Genomic DNA, 12,477 nt, shown 5'->3' with positions numbered 1-12,477 from the left:
GGCTTCACTAAAACGAGCATAACTTTTTACTCGGAGGTCAGATTTTAGCAAACTCAGTGGTGTTGGAAAGAGAATTCAATTATCTATCACATAATAGGTCATAGGACACATAATTCTATTTGTGCTAAGAGTTATGACCATCTAAAGTTGACCCACTCAACAATTCTCCCCTAATTGACTGTTGACCCTCATTTACGGTCAGACCTGCGGACCGTGGATCGAACGACGGTCTGTGCTGATCGACCTTAGTTCATGTCAGAGGCTGGGTAAAGGAGCCTTGATCCACGGACACAGACCACAGACCGTGGGTCGAGACTTGGCCGATTTTCTGAGCTGGGTTGGGGAGGGGTTGCAGTGGTAAACCACGGACCACCAGCATGGGCTGTGGTCTGTCCTACAGTCCATGGATGGCAACAGTGGGTTGCACCTGCGACTTCTCAAAATCTGCATTTTTGGTCTGTTTCAGATATGGGGTGTTACAGCGGAGGTTAGTTGTAACACCTCGAAAGTAGAAATATTGATTTGGAAAGGAAAAGTCACAAAAAGCTGCTAGTGCAAGCTTGTACGAGGTCAAGTACAGACCATACTTACTTCTACAGTCCGTGGATGGAAGTCATGGATGATGTCCTGAAAGTTGAGAAAATATCAAGTCTTAGATGAGTTTTTACAGACCAACAAGAAGATTCGTACAAAGTCATACGGGTCGTGGATAAGACTCGTAGGGTTAGTTCCATACTTGGTGAAATTTAGTGCCTTGGGATCCACGAGTGAGTTGTATGACTTGTACATGGAACTATATGTCGTGGTTGAACTTCTGAAAAGTTGAGTCTCCAGTATTGTGTCTATGTCTAGCAAATACATCATGTAAAGGAACTACGAACCGTACATGGAGAGTCGTATTTGAGATTCTGGACTTAGGAGGATTTCTGGGCTAGAGTTCTACGAGAGAGGTTGACGGGTCGTATAAGATTCTACGTTTTGTGGAATATGGCCTGTGGTTTTTGGTAAGAGGATTTGATTTCCAGTAAGTTTTCTATGGGTGAACAGTACGGTCCATAGAATGATGTACAAACCGTACATGGTGTCGTAGAGTCTCTTCAACAGTTATTTGTCAGGGTTAATTGAGTTTCTTCCTTCTCTTTTAATATCTATAGTACGCCGTTTCTAGCCTATTTTGAGGGTCTATAACTGTTTTTACACTGAAATTCTCCTCATTCACTCAAAACCCCCAAAGCTCTTAAGTTTTTTTTCAAGGATTGGTAATTTAGGGTTTCTTCAAGCTTCAAGTCTCCTCTTGTAAGTTCAAAGCTAGGATTCATTAAGGTATGTGGGAAATTCATCAATGAATTCCTTTTCATCCATTGAGTCTCAAAGAAACCTCAAATCCACTTCTATGATTCTTACCCAAATTCTAGGGTTTCATGATTTATGTATAAGTTTAATTGATTCAAGGATTTTTCATCATGATTGATCTTATTATGTATGATTTGATCATATTTCAATGTTTTCAATGATTTCTACATTAACCTATTTTATATGAGTATTTTGACTTTGAAATCATGTTTTGATGGTATGCATGCACTATATGAAATGAAGAGATTACGATTTAAGGATATTTTTTAATGACATGTCAATATAATTTTATGATATTAGGTTGCTTCCGATTGAAGTATTCTCATTATGAAAAGACTATCATGATTTATATACTTTCGATTAAGTGTCTCTTATAAATTGATTATATGTTATGAAATCATGATATTTTAAAGGAGTTATTCTATGATTATAAGTCTTCATAAATGAATTTGTATTACTAAATTCTTACTATTTCAAAGACTAAGATTACGAGTATAATATGATTATGCATGTTTTCTTGGGAGTTTACTTATGTCACACCCCAACCCTAGGTGAGGCGGACAAGTACCATATGAACACATGCTTTACAAGTCACCTATGATGAGAAAGTAAACTACTACTATGCAAATATATTTACTAATGAGAAGCTTCATATACAGTACATGTTGACTAGCTGAACCAATACATGTGACAAGTGAAACTATGAATTCAGATGATACCTTTACAATGTCTACAAAGCCTCTACCGGAATCCATGACTGTACCACTATGAAATATGCATAGTAAAGACTCGGCAAAGCCCCAAATCAACCTGGAGCTCACCAACAACCGCTGAGTATCATGTGCTTCTATTGGTGAGATCTACTAGTTGAGTACATGAACCTGCAACATGAAATGCAGCGTCCCCAATAAAAGACGTCAGTACGAAAGAATGCACTGAATATGTAAGGCATAATACAACCATATGTAAGGCATAATACAACCATATGTAAAATGAGAGCTCAAGTGAAACCAAATACCAATAAATAAGGATTAGAGACCGCCTTTGCTTATACTTGTGGAATCGTGTATGTTGCATTCTTTTCTTTACTTTCTTTGCATTATAATATTTATAAGACATATGATACAAATGACCAGCTGATCAACGGTAGAAGAGGATGACCCATGCTAGGCATTTTAACCCCTGGGATGTTGTCCTCATAATTCCACAAATTGGGGTCGGCCCATGCTAGACTTTTGCCCTTGAGCTACCATCTTTCTATACCAATTGGGATTGACCCATGCTAGGCATTTTAACCCCTGGGATGTTGTCCTCATAATTCCACAAATTGGGGTCGGCCCATGCTAGACTTTTGCCCTTGAGCTACCATCTTTCTATACCAATTGGGATTGACCCATGCTAGGCATTTGCCCCTGGGCTGCCACCCATAGTTATACAGATTGCTTCACTTAGATTGTTTATGATTTGAGATTGTTGTTTTGATGTTCATAACTCTTTTGAGATTGTTCTTTTGATGATCATAACTCTTTTGAGATTGTTGTTTTGGTGGTCATAATCATTGTTGAGATTTGAAACTATGGACCAATAGTAGAAGACATATGAATATGGACTTACGATAATAACAATGACATGGGAAGTAAATGTGACATGAACGTGTAATATTTAGGAGCTTATATGACTCAGTAAGCATTTTGACATCTCAAATTGAAGCACATATCAAGTGAAGACATTTAACATTCAGCCAAGAGATTTGAAATCTATATGATAGCCAAATACTCACTAACTAATATCAAATACAAGGTATACGTGAATGTGGAACCAACGGAGAACGTGGGCAGATTCAACTTTAAGATGGATACATATTCCAAGTAAGTACATATAAAATGTATAATAGAGCATGTAGGGATCTTGTGAGGTAACATTATAGTCTAACACAATGGGAGTAATAACCTATAAAGGGAACATATGAACATGTGACAAAATGACATATATATAGATAATTGAAGCAAGTTGTCATGATATGGGCAGATTGTATATCCAACATATAAACATATGTACCATGTGTAATCTAGGATAAGGGAAATACATGCCAAGGGTACTTTGACGATGAAACAAGTTTAAACCTTGCATGCTAATACTTGGTAGAGTAAGCACGTACATTTAGTAACAAACTCATATTAGAGTACTCACTAGACTGCTCTAGGGAGTAGGAACTGCAACTATGGATCAGTCATTACCAAGGGAACTTAGAAAGCTTACTTTTTGTAATGCAAGTGTTGGATTCATGCCGAAGAAATAGGAAATTGAATAGCCTTACATAACTTGCTACAAAATTCAATACGTATACCTTAAGCTCCTTCTCTTCAGATTACTAATCTACAATAAAATAAGTTGTAAGACTAGTATTAGTAGCTAATCAATCAATTTGAGCTACTTGATCTCACCCAATTAGTAACCAAGCAGTAAGCATGCAATTTATCTAGCCAGTGTTTTCTTTCCTTCCCTTTCCCTTTAATCGCATCTATATACTGTACAACCTTCGTATCAGGTCCTCCCCAAAACTCCCTGCAATATTTAAGTCCTTTAACATCTCCATAACTTTCCTGCACATTCAGTCACATCCCTTATCATAACATACATAAAACAATCCTTAAACATAATAATGTAACAAAAGCAATATGAATCATGGTTTCTGATCACCAACACTTTAAGAGCTAACATTACTTTTAAAGTGCTCAAACAAGCTCATAACTGAATTTAAAGAGGACTCCCCTCCATGGTTGTCCCAACATGCACTAATCACCAGAACATCCTTCCCAATATTACACCATGTAAAAGTAACAATTTCCAACTCACTAACACATACCAAGTGTCCAAATTTACTTAAGCACAAGAGGGAGAAAATTGCAGTAGCTTACCTTGCTTGACAGAACTACCACTTGCTAAGACTTGGATTCTTCAAGGTAAAGGTTGTCCTCCTTAGCTTGTCTTAAATTATACCTTCCAATAGCTTGAACTCCCTAATGTCCAAGAACCCTAATGGTATTTAATGGCTGCTGTATGAAGCTAAGAGAGAGAAGAGAGAAAGCTCTAGAAATCAGATTTTTTTGTCAAAGTAAAAATGGTTAGAAAAGTTGATATCTATCCCTTTTAAAGGGACCTGCTTTGGCCGACTTTCTCACTCATTTTGGGCCATAGTTTGTCAAGTAGGTGACCCACCTACTTGGACTTTTCACTTGGGCCTTTTTGGACTTAAGAACATTGGGCCTTTTGCCACCTTTCTTGTACTTCATTTGGAGCCAACATGTGTCTTTAATTTAGGCCACACATTTAAGTAGGTGATGCACCTACTTTTCCATTCAAATTATTTCTTGTGGGCTTGGAAAGAGTGGGCCTTGGCTGTCCATTTTCCCTTTATTCTTCTAATCAACTTGGGCCAGATTAATGCAAGTAGGTGGTAGTGTACTTGGCCCAATAACATAGTCAAAAGAGTCTTAGTAAGTGATGCACCTACTTGGTCCTTTGGGCTGGTCAATTAGTCAAAGTAGGTGATGCACCTACTTGTCACCTACTAGCTTAGTGTAGTCAATCAAGCACCTCAATATCTTATTCCATTTCTAGACCTTAATACCTTTAATAACTTAATCGGGTCGCATCAAAATCTATGGGCAGTTCACTTTAAACCTATTCTATTGTCACTAGTCGCATAGGAAATCGAGTCCATAACTATACCACACGGCAATTTATAAGCGTCATATAAATAGAACTAGTACACTTAGAATACGGGGTGTTACAACTTAGTGTCGAGTCAGACTAGTGGTGATTATCCACCAAATAATATGGTGCAACAGATAGATGAGACTACTTCTTTCTTAATATATTTTTGTTTCGAACCTTGAATAAGAAAAAATTCTTGATAAGAAAGACTATAATCAAATAAACCCAATTCGATGTGTGGTACAATTTCAATATGGTTACCAAAATAGAAAATAGAAAATTGAAAATAAAAAATTTCAATTTGCAAAATTAAAATAAATATAATGAAAGTATAACAAAAGTAATAGGACTAGTAGTAAACACTTTTTTTTTGGTGTGATTGTCCAAAGTATAACAAAAGTAATAGGCTTGCACCTTAGGTTTATTGGCGGGAAAACTGAAAAGTAGATGAAAAATGGCGGGAACATTTCATAGGGTTTCATATAGAATGTGAACTTTCAGTTTAAACACTCAAATTTAGTGAATAATCCGTATTTTTGTGTGATCAAAGAAGAAAGAATCGAAAAAATGTTCGGTAGCAGTCAATTGGATTCATTCTCCGGCGGAGGTTTCATGCCTTCTCAGTCCACTCAAGCCGCGGATGCTTCACGCACTTCCGCTAAGGTGAAAACCCTATCACTTTTTGCTCTTCTGTGTACTTGGGTACTCATTTTGTTTGTTGATTTTGCAGAGTCGTGAAAACCCACCTCTGCTTCCGCTAACAGTGAAACAGATAAGTCAAGCAGTTCAATCAAGTGATGAGAAATCTAACTTTGTTATTGATGGTGTCGATGTCAACAATGTAAGAGTTGTTCCTTTTTTTTTTCTCTATGAACTCAAGAATTTGTCAGTTTTTTAATATTTATTACTCCGTTAGTTTTCAAAGGAATCACTGAGGAGGAGCCATGTCACATTTTAAAGTTAGAATTTACATACAAGTGTTTCAAATCTCAATTGTTTGTGATTGCAATAATTTAGCAAGTGTGCAAAATTGTAATCAAAGAAAAGAGCAGTTTGATAGTTCATACAGTGATAGTGTCATATAAAATGGGGAGGGGAAAAGGTTTTAGGGTTTTTTGGTTTAGAATTTTTAAGGGTCAGTGTTTTGTTTTGGTTATTCAGTACCTTTGAAGTGATTTGGGTATTCTGTCAAAATTTTCTCTTAATTTTAAATATTTTTCGTGGGTCAAGATTTTATTTGGATTTGTGTTACAATTGTGAAAACTTTCACTTCATTTGTTTTTTCTGGGTCTAGGTTTTGATTTGCCAATTATCACTGGATCTAATTAATGGTTAAGCTAGTGTTTCACTAGTTCTGTGTACTAAGGTGCTATTTTCTGTGATGTGTAAATATGTAAATTTATTCCTTCCACTAGAAAAAGAAGAAGATATTTTTGGGTTTATCTTCGAATTTAGAGGAAACTTAACCCAATTCTTGGTTTAGGTGAGATTGGTAGGGATGGCATATAAAAAATCTGAGAGAGTGACAGATGTATCGTTTACGATTGATGATGGAACTGGTCGCATTGAATGTACAAGATGGTAAACTTTCTTGCCTATTGTTTTTCTTGATATAACACTTTATATTTATATTCCAAGTTGATTATTATATTCATAACCTTTATGTGAAGATGGATAAAAAACATGTAGGGATCTACATACTGTTGGGGGGCACCTAGTGTTCATCTTAAGGGGATCTATTGCTGCAAGAACACTTAGATTTCTTGTAGTTCATAAACAATTGAAGCATTTAAGATTGTGATACAGGGATGTACTGTATTACTAGTCATTTTTTCCTATCAATTAGTTTGGGCGGTTTTACCCCTACTAACTGCTTTCACTACATACAAATGAAGGTGTCTTCGGAAAAAAAAACCTCTTAAAAGTACATGAAAATTAAGATAAATTTATGTTATTTTTTTCTAATTGAAATACAATACCATTGTCCAAACTTAACCAAAGTAGGGAGCTCAATGCACCACTTGAAGATTGGCATCATTTACCTTGATGGCTCTAGGTTTAATCTCTTACTGTTTTAAGGCCGTCGCCTAAACTACTATTTCTGTAGAAGCATGAAAGTTCCTTTGTATAGTAATCCTGTTTGCCTAATTTGCACCTCTCTAGCTCACTATGCCCTAAAGTTATGTCTTTCTATCCCTTTTGCAGGGTGAATGATGCTGTGGATACCAAGGAAGTGGAGCAAATATCGTAAGTCATGTCTCTATCAACCATTTTGAATCCAATGGTATGTTTGCTCTTTAGCTTTCTAAATCCACATTTTTAAGCAGGGATGGAATGTATGTCAGAGTCCATGGACACTTGAAAGGTTTTCAGGGTAAAACACAACTAGTGGTATTTGCTATCAGGTTTGTAAAGTTATGCTTCTATTTTTTGTTCTATTTTAATAAATGCTCTATACTTGTATGATCTTAACTAGCCTATGGTCAAATTTTTCTTACTTTTTGTTGCAACTCTTCCTTTATTTCCTGAAGGATAATAACTTTTTCTTCTCAAGAGTTGGTCAAGATTATTACCTCAGAATGTCTTCAATGAATGAAACTGCTTTTTCGCTAGAACATTCACACCCTTGATTTTTCTCCAATGAGTCAGGGAAAAGCTAATTCATAATCTTGTGCTAACCATCTTCCACTTGTTAGTATTGATGGCAAGGATGATCTCTTTGTTCAGTTGTTTGTGTTTTCTTGGTGGGGAACAACCTTTCCCTTTATCCTTTAGAGATATTAGAACTACTTGATTTCAACTTGAATAGCCAAATGGGCAGTTCATCGAGTGTGTTTACTGAGAATCATAGATATTTCCATTGTAGATGTTTAATCAATTGAACTTTATAATGGTTATCAAACTTTGGTATGATTTGTCATTTCAAGTATGAAATATCTGTTTTCCAGGTAGTTTTCTTAAATATTTAAGACGGACTCATAATTTATCAATTAGGCCACCTCTTTTTGTTGTACACTGATGAAGTTTGTATTCCCAACTTTTTGTTTTTGCCTAGAGATGATAGAATGCTAGAAGACAAACAATTTATTATTAGACACTGGGGACATGATTTGTAGTTGAATCAGAACAGCTTAGTTTATTTTTACAAGCAATTCTTTTTGGACTTGTGCACTCTTTGTTTGTGTTAACTGTTAACAATGTCCCCTGAGTGTCTTTCCAGATTGTGTGTTTTTCAGACATTGATTTCCAAATCCATCAATCTTACTTTCATTCCTATGTATGGATTTCTTTGTTTTTCCCTTTCTTGATCTTTTTTAGGATGTCTAGTGATATTGGGTGCTGAAAGTATTATTGGGTGGTTTGTGGTTGAACCTCGCTACATGTTTTATAAGTCCACAGATCCGTGTTAACTAATTTTTTTGTTTGGCTGTTTACTTGTAATTTGGGAATTTTAAACTACCCATTATGGACCTTAGTTTTAATTAGATGGAACCCTAGAATCACTTGTTGATAAAGGGTGAGATTCTATTCCCCCCGTGGTTTCCCAGTTTTCACTTAGCCTCCCTGAGTTTTAAAAATATGCATAGCACCTCCAAACCTTTCTTAGGGGGGGGGGGGGGGGGGGGGGGGGGGGGGGGGGGGGGGGGGGGGGGGGGGGGGGGGGGGGGGGGGGGGGGGGGGGGGGGGGGGGGGGGGGGGGGGGGGGGGGGGGGGGGGGGGGGGGGGGGGGGGGGGGGGGGGGGGGGGGGGGGGGGGGGGGGGGGGGGGGGGGGGGGGGGGGGGGGGGGGGGGGGGGGGGGGGGGGGGGGGGGGGGGGGGGGGGGGGGGGGGGGGGGGGGGGGGGGGGGGGGGGGGGGGGGGGGGGGGGGGGGGGGGGGGGGGGGGGGGGGGGGGGGGGGGGGGGGGGGGGGGGGGGGGGGGGGGGGGGGGGGGGGGGGGGGGGGGGGGGGGGGGGGGGGGGGGGGGGGGGGGGGGGGGGGGGGGGGGGGGGGGGGGGGGGGGGGGGGGGGGGGGGGGGGGGGGGGGGGGGGGGGGGGGGGGGGGGGGGGGGGGGGGGGGGGGGGGGGGGGGGGGGGGGGGGGGGGGGGGGGGGGGGGGGGGGGGGGGGGGGGGGGGGGGGGGGGGGGGGGGGGGGGGGGGGGGGGGGGGGGGGGGGGGGGGGGGGGGGGGGGGGGGGGGGGGGGGGGGGGGGGGGGGGGGGGGGGGGGGGGGGGGGGGGGGGGGGGGGGGGGGGGGGGGGGGGGGGGGGGGGGGGGGGGGGGGGGGGGGGGGGGGGGGGGGGGGGGTGGGGGGGGGGGGGGGGGGGGGGGGGGGGGTTTATGCTGCATGTGCTACAAATGCAAAAAGAAGTTGGTTTACTTACCTTTTATTTTCCTCCAAAATATGATTATGAGTGAATAAAATTTGCCCCAAATCTAGTCTTTTCTAGTCCTTAGCAATGATTTATCCTAGCACCACAGCCAGACAGAACTTGTCGTCGTTTTATATAGTGATTCTTTTATAAGATTATCAATTAACACCTATTTTGGTCTTTGATGATGTTTCAGACCTATAACTGATTATAATGAGGTTGCTACCCACTTCCTTGAATGTATCTATGTCCATCACTGCAATAGGAAGTCTCAGGTATAAATCTAGCTTCTAAAAACAATGAGTTTTATATACAACATCTTTTTTTTACTCTCAATAACCCCACTTGTAGAATAACTTCTAGACTTTTATCCATATGAATACAGAGTGGTCTCTCTGTCTCCACTCCCAGCAAATCTGATGTGCCTGCAGCAGTTAGTGCCCCTTCAAGTGGATACAATTCCAATCAAGTTAGTATTGACCATACAGTAAATGATGATTTCAGATTGCCATTCTACTTTTCATCACTCTTGATGATTTTGTTTGATTATCTGCTTCATCCATTATTTCTTTCAGTTCTCTGCAAATTTGAGCATTGATGGACTCAAGGGCATAGAAAAGATTGTTATAGATTATTTGGAACAGCCGTCCTCACTGTAAGTTGTTTAATATGCTGTTAATCATAACACTGATCATGCTGTTCATAGCTTCTCTTTGGTTGACAAGTGGTATGCTTTCCCAACGACGGTCTAGTTTTCTAGAGTTCAAACTAACTTGACTATGTAACTTGAAGATATATTTGGGTTTGGTTTACTCTCCATCTCAACTTGAATGATGCCCTGTTCATGTTAAATTCAGATTCTCTTAAAATGAAAGCACTTGAAATCCCTGATTCTTTGTAATTTTAGTTGTATGTATTTTGTCGTTTTTCTCATTTTGTTCTTCAAAAGCATACAATAGAAGGGAGTAACATTACCTTTGGGTCACACTTATTTCTGAGGGTTAAACAGTATCTAATTGGTAGCCACAAGAATATAGGGTTTACCTGAGTTTGGGTAACTTCTTTACTGTGATCAACTTGTGAAGCTAGAAAATTACACTTGTCATTCATTCACTCATACATACATATGCATACAGAGACATATTCACATTCACATTCACACACAGCCCAAATCCTCTGAGCAGACAGTGAAAACAACATGATTTATCTATCTTAATTCTGCAATGAAGACAGAATGCTCTGAGAGGTCAGCAGCTTTGAAACTACTACCTGCGTGTGACCTCTATATATGAACTTCTGGAGACTGCTGACTTAACCTGCTGAAGGGATTTTATTTGACATTACTGCCACTTCTTTAAACCAAACATTTACTGAAAAAAGACGGTATATTTAATAAAAGCAGAATGTTTTCCCCAAACTATTATCTGGAAAATGTTATATGATGAAAGCCATCATTGGAATAATTTTAGTGCTTAATTGGTTGTGCATATTTCTAGCATTTAATAAATAAGGTTGACTGGAATTGTGTTTTGGTATGGAAATCTAAAATAAAAACAATGTCCTCTGTTTGTAGGAGTAGGTGGTATTTGTTAGTGGAGGGAGTCACAATAGTTATACCCTTTAGAGAGCAACACATCAAAATATGGCAAATTTTACATCAAACTAGTAAAAGGAGCAAGATTTCCATGATTTATTTGGAAATCAAGATCGATATCATTTCCTAGAGAGTTAAAACACAAGCACCCCAGTTTTGCCTTTTGTGGAGCACGTAGTCTGCTGCCGAGCAATTTTGCAGTCAACTGTTTCTTAATACCATCCTGTAATATTGTAAAAGATACCTTTTGAAGATGTTGCATTCATCTTTGTTTGAGTTGATCATGTTCCCCAACTCTAGATTGCAAAACTTACAACATTTCCATGTTCAGTGCACAGGAGAAAGGGATACACCGGAATGAAATTGCTCAACACCTTAGAGTTCCTTTGGAGAAAATCAAGTATATCTCTTTATCCACCACACAGAAAGATATAGGACAATTTTGTTTCTCATTTTCATTGCATGCAGGATTGTAACAACCTCCTACTTTGTAACCTAAATCATTTTTTTAATCTTGATAGGGAAGCAATAGAATCTCTTGAATCGGAAGGGCTGGTTTACTCTACCATTGATGAATGTCACTTCAAGTCAACAAGTGCTTAAAACTTTGCTTGCTTACATGCTCAGGGAATCAGAGGAAAGATGATAGTTAGCTTGACCTCATCAAATATATCAAGTTTTAGGAACTGATTTCTGTCATTGCAGTCTAGCTTTTTGAATTGAAGTCGATTTAAGGACAAACCTCCTTTAAGAAGTATTTTTACTTTTATTTGTCAAGAGTCATGGATATGTTGCCACTCCTGTTTTGGTGTAAAGAATTGTCCATGGAAGCAGATCTTTAGTCCTGCAAATATCTCCAATGGAATGGTGCTTTTGGCAGACCAAGTAGTGGAATCACTCTATGTTTACTTTCATTTATTGGTTGAACGATAACCAATTCTCTTTTATTGAGAGCATTGGTCAACTGACCTAAACAATACAACATCAAAGGAGAGTGCAAAATTGGTTTGTTAAGAAGCAGATGCATTCTAATCAGATTTGAATTAATTGAAGACTTTGTAAATATGAGGTCTAAAAACTCAATACTTCATCACTAATAAGGATGGGACATCACTAAGAAGTTCAAAGTTGATGAAGAGACTACCTAAGCTATGACATGGATTTCTTTCCCTCATCTTTTGGCCAACTTTTTTCTGGGAAGAAATCATTATTTTCATTAGTTGCTGCCTTTGGAAAGCCTATTCACATGGATATGGCTACAACAAATAAGACTAGCCCTAGTCGTGCAAGGGTTAAAGTTCAGGTTAATCTAAGGAGAGTTACCTAAGTTTGTTGAACTAGAGATAGAGGATACCAACTCCGGGGCTTCAAGAATTGAAAGAATTAAAGTGGTGTTTATGATATGCTACCATAAGTAGTTTTGCCTTTTGTGAAATTGAGTTGAGTTGGATGACCGTTTGAC

General features: G+C 39.5%; 1 protein-coding gene across 1 annotated transcript; it reads left to right on the top strand.

The window, feature by feature from the left end:
- The first annotated feature begins 5,510 nt into the window (after nucleotides 1–5,510).
- Nucleotides 5,511–11,900, top strand: LOC102590057 (replication protein A 32 kDa subunit A). Its single transcript, XM_006361515.2, has 10 exons — nucleotides 5,511–5,733; nucleotides 5,801–5,911; nucleotides 6,554–6,651; nucleotides 7,276–7,317; nucleotides 7,398–7,475; nucleotides 9,618–9,696; nucleotides 9,807–9,890; nucleotides 9,997–10,076; nucleotides 11,347–11,415; nucleotides 11,537–11,900. The coding sequence occupies exons 1-10, from the start codon at nucleotides 5,638–5,640 to the stop codon at nucleotides 11,616–11,618; spliced, it is 819 nt and encodes a 272-aa protein (XP_006361577.1). The 5' UTR covers nucleotides 5,511–5,637; the 3' UTR covers nucleotides 11,619–11,900.
- Nucleotides 11,901–12,477: the final 577 nt, after the last annotated feature.

This window comes from Solanum tuberosum, unplaced genomic scaffold (assembly GCF_000226075.1).
Source record: "Solanum tuberosum cultivar DM 1-3 516 R44 unplaced genomic scaffold, SolTub_3.0 scf00348, whole genome shotgun sequence".
Classification (NCBI taxonomy): Eukaryota; Viridiplantae; Streptophyta; class Magnoliopsida; order Solanales; family Solanaceae; genus Solanum; species Solanum tuberosum.
The sequence above is the reverse complement of the archived record's forward strand: the minus strand, read 5'-3'. Positions and strand labels throughout refer to the sequence as shown.

Excerpts from the sequence above, each read along its gene's own strand:
- LOC102590057 (XM_006361515.2), top strand. The coding sequence starts at position 5,638 with ATGTTCGGTAGCAGTCAATTGGATTCATTCTCCGGCGGAGGTTTCATG. Across the intron at positions 5,734-5,800 it reads CTTCACGCACTTCCGCTAAG|AGTCGTGAAAACCCACCTCT; the intron begins GTGAAAACCCTA and ends TTGATTTTGCAG. Across the intron at positions 9,697-9,806 it reads ACTGCAATAGGAAGTCTCAG|AGTGGTCTCTCTGTCTCCAC; the intron begins GTATAAATCTAG and ends ATATGAATACAG.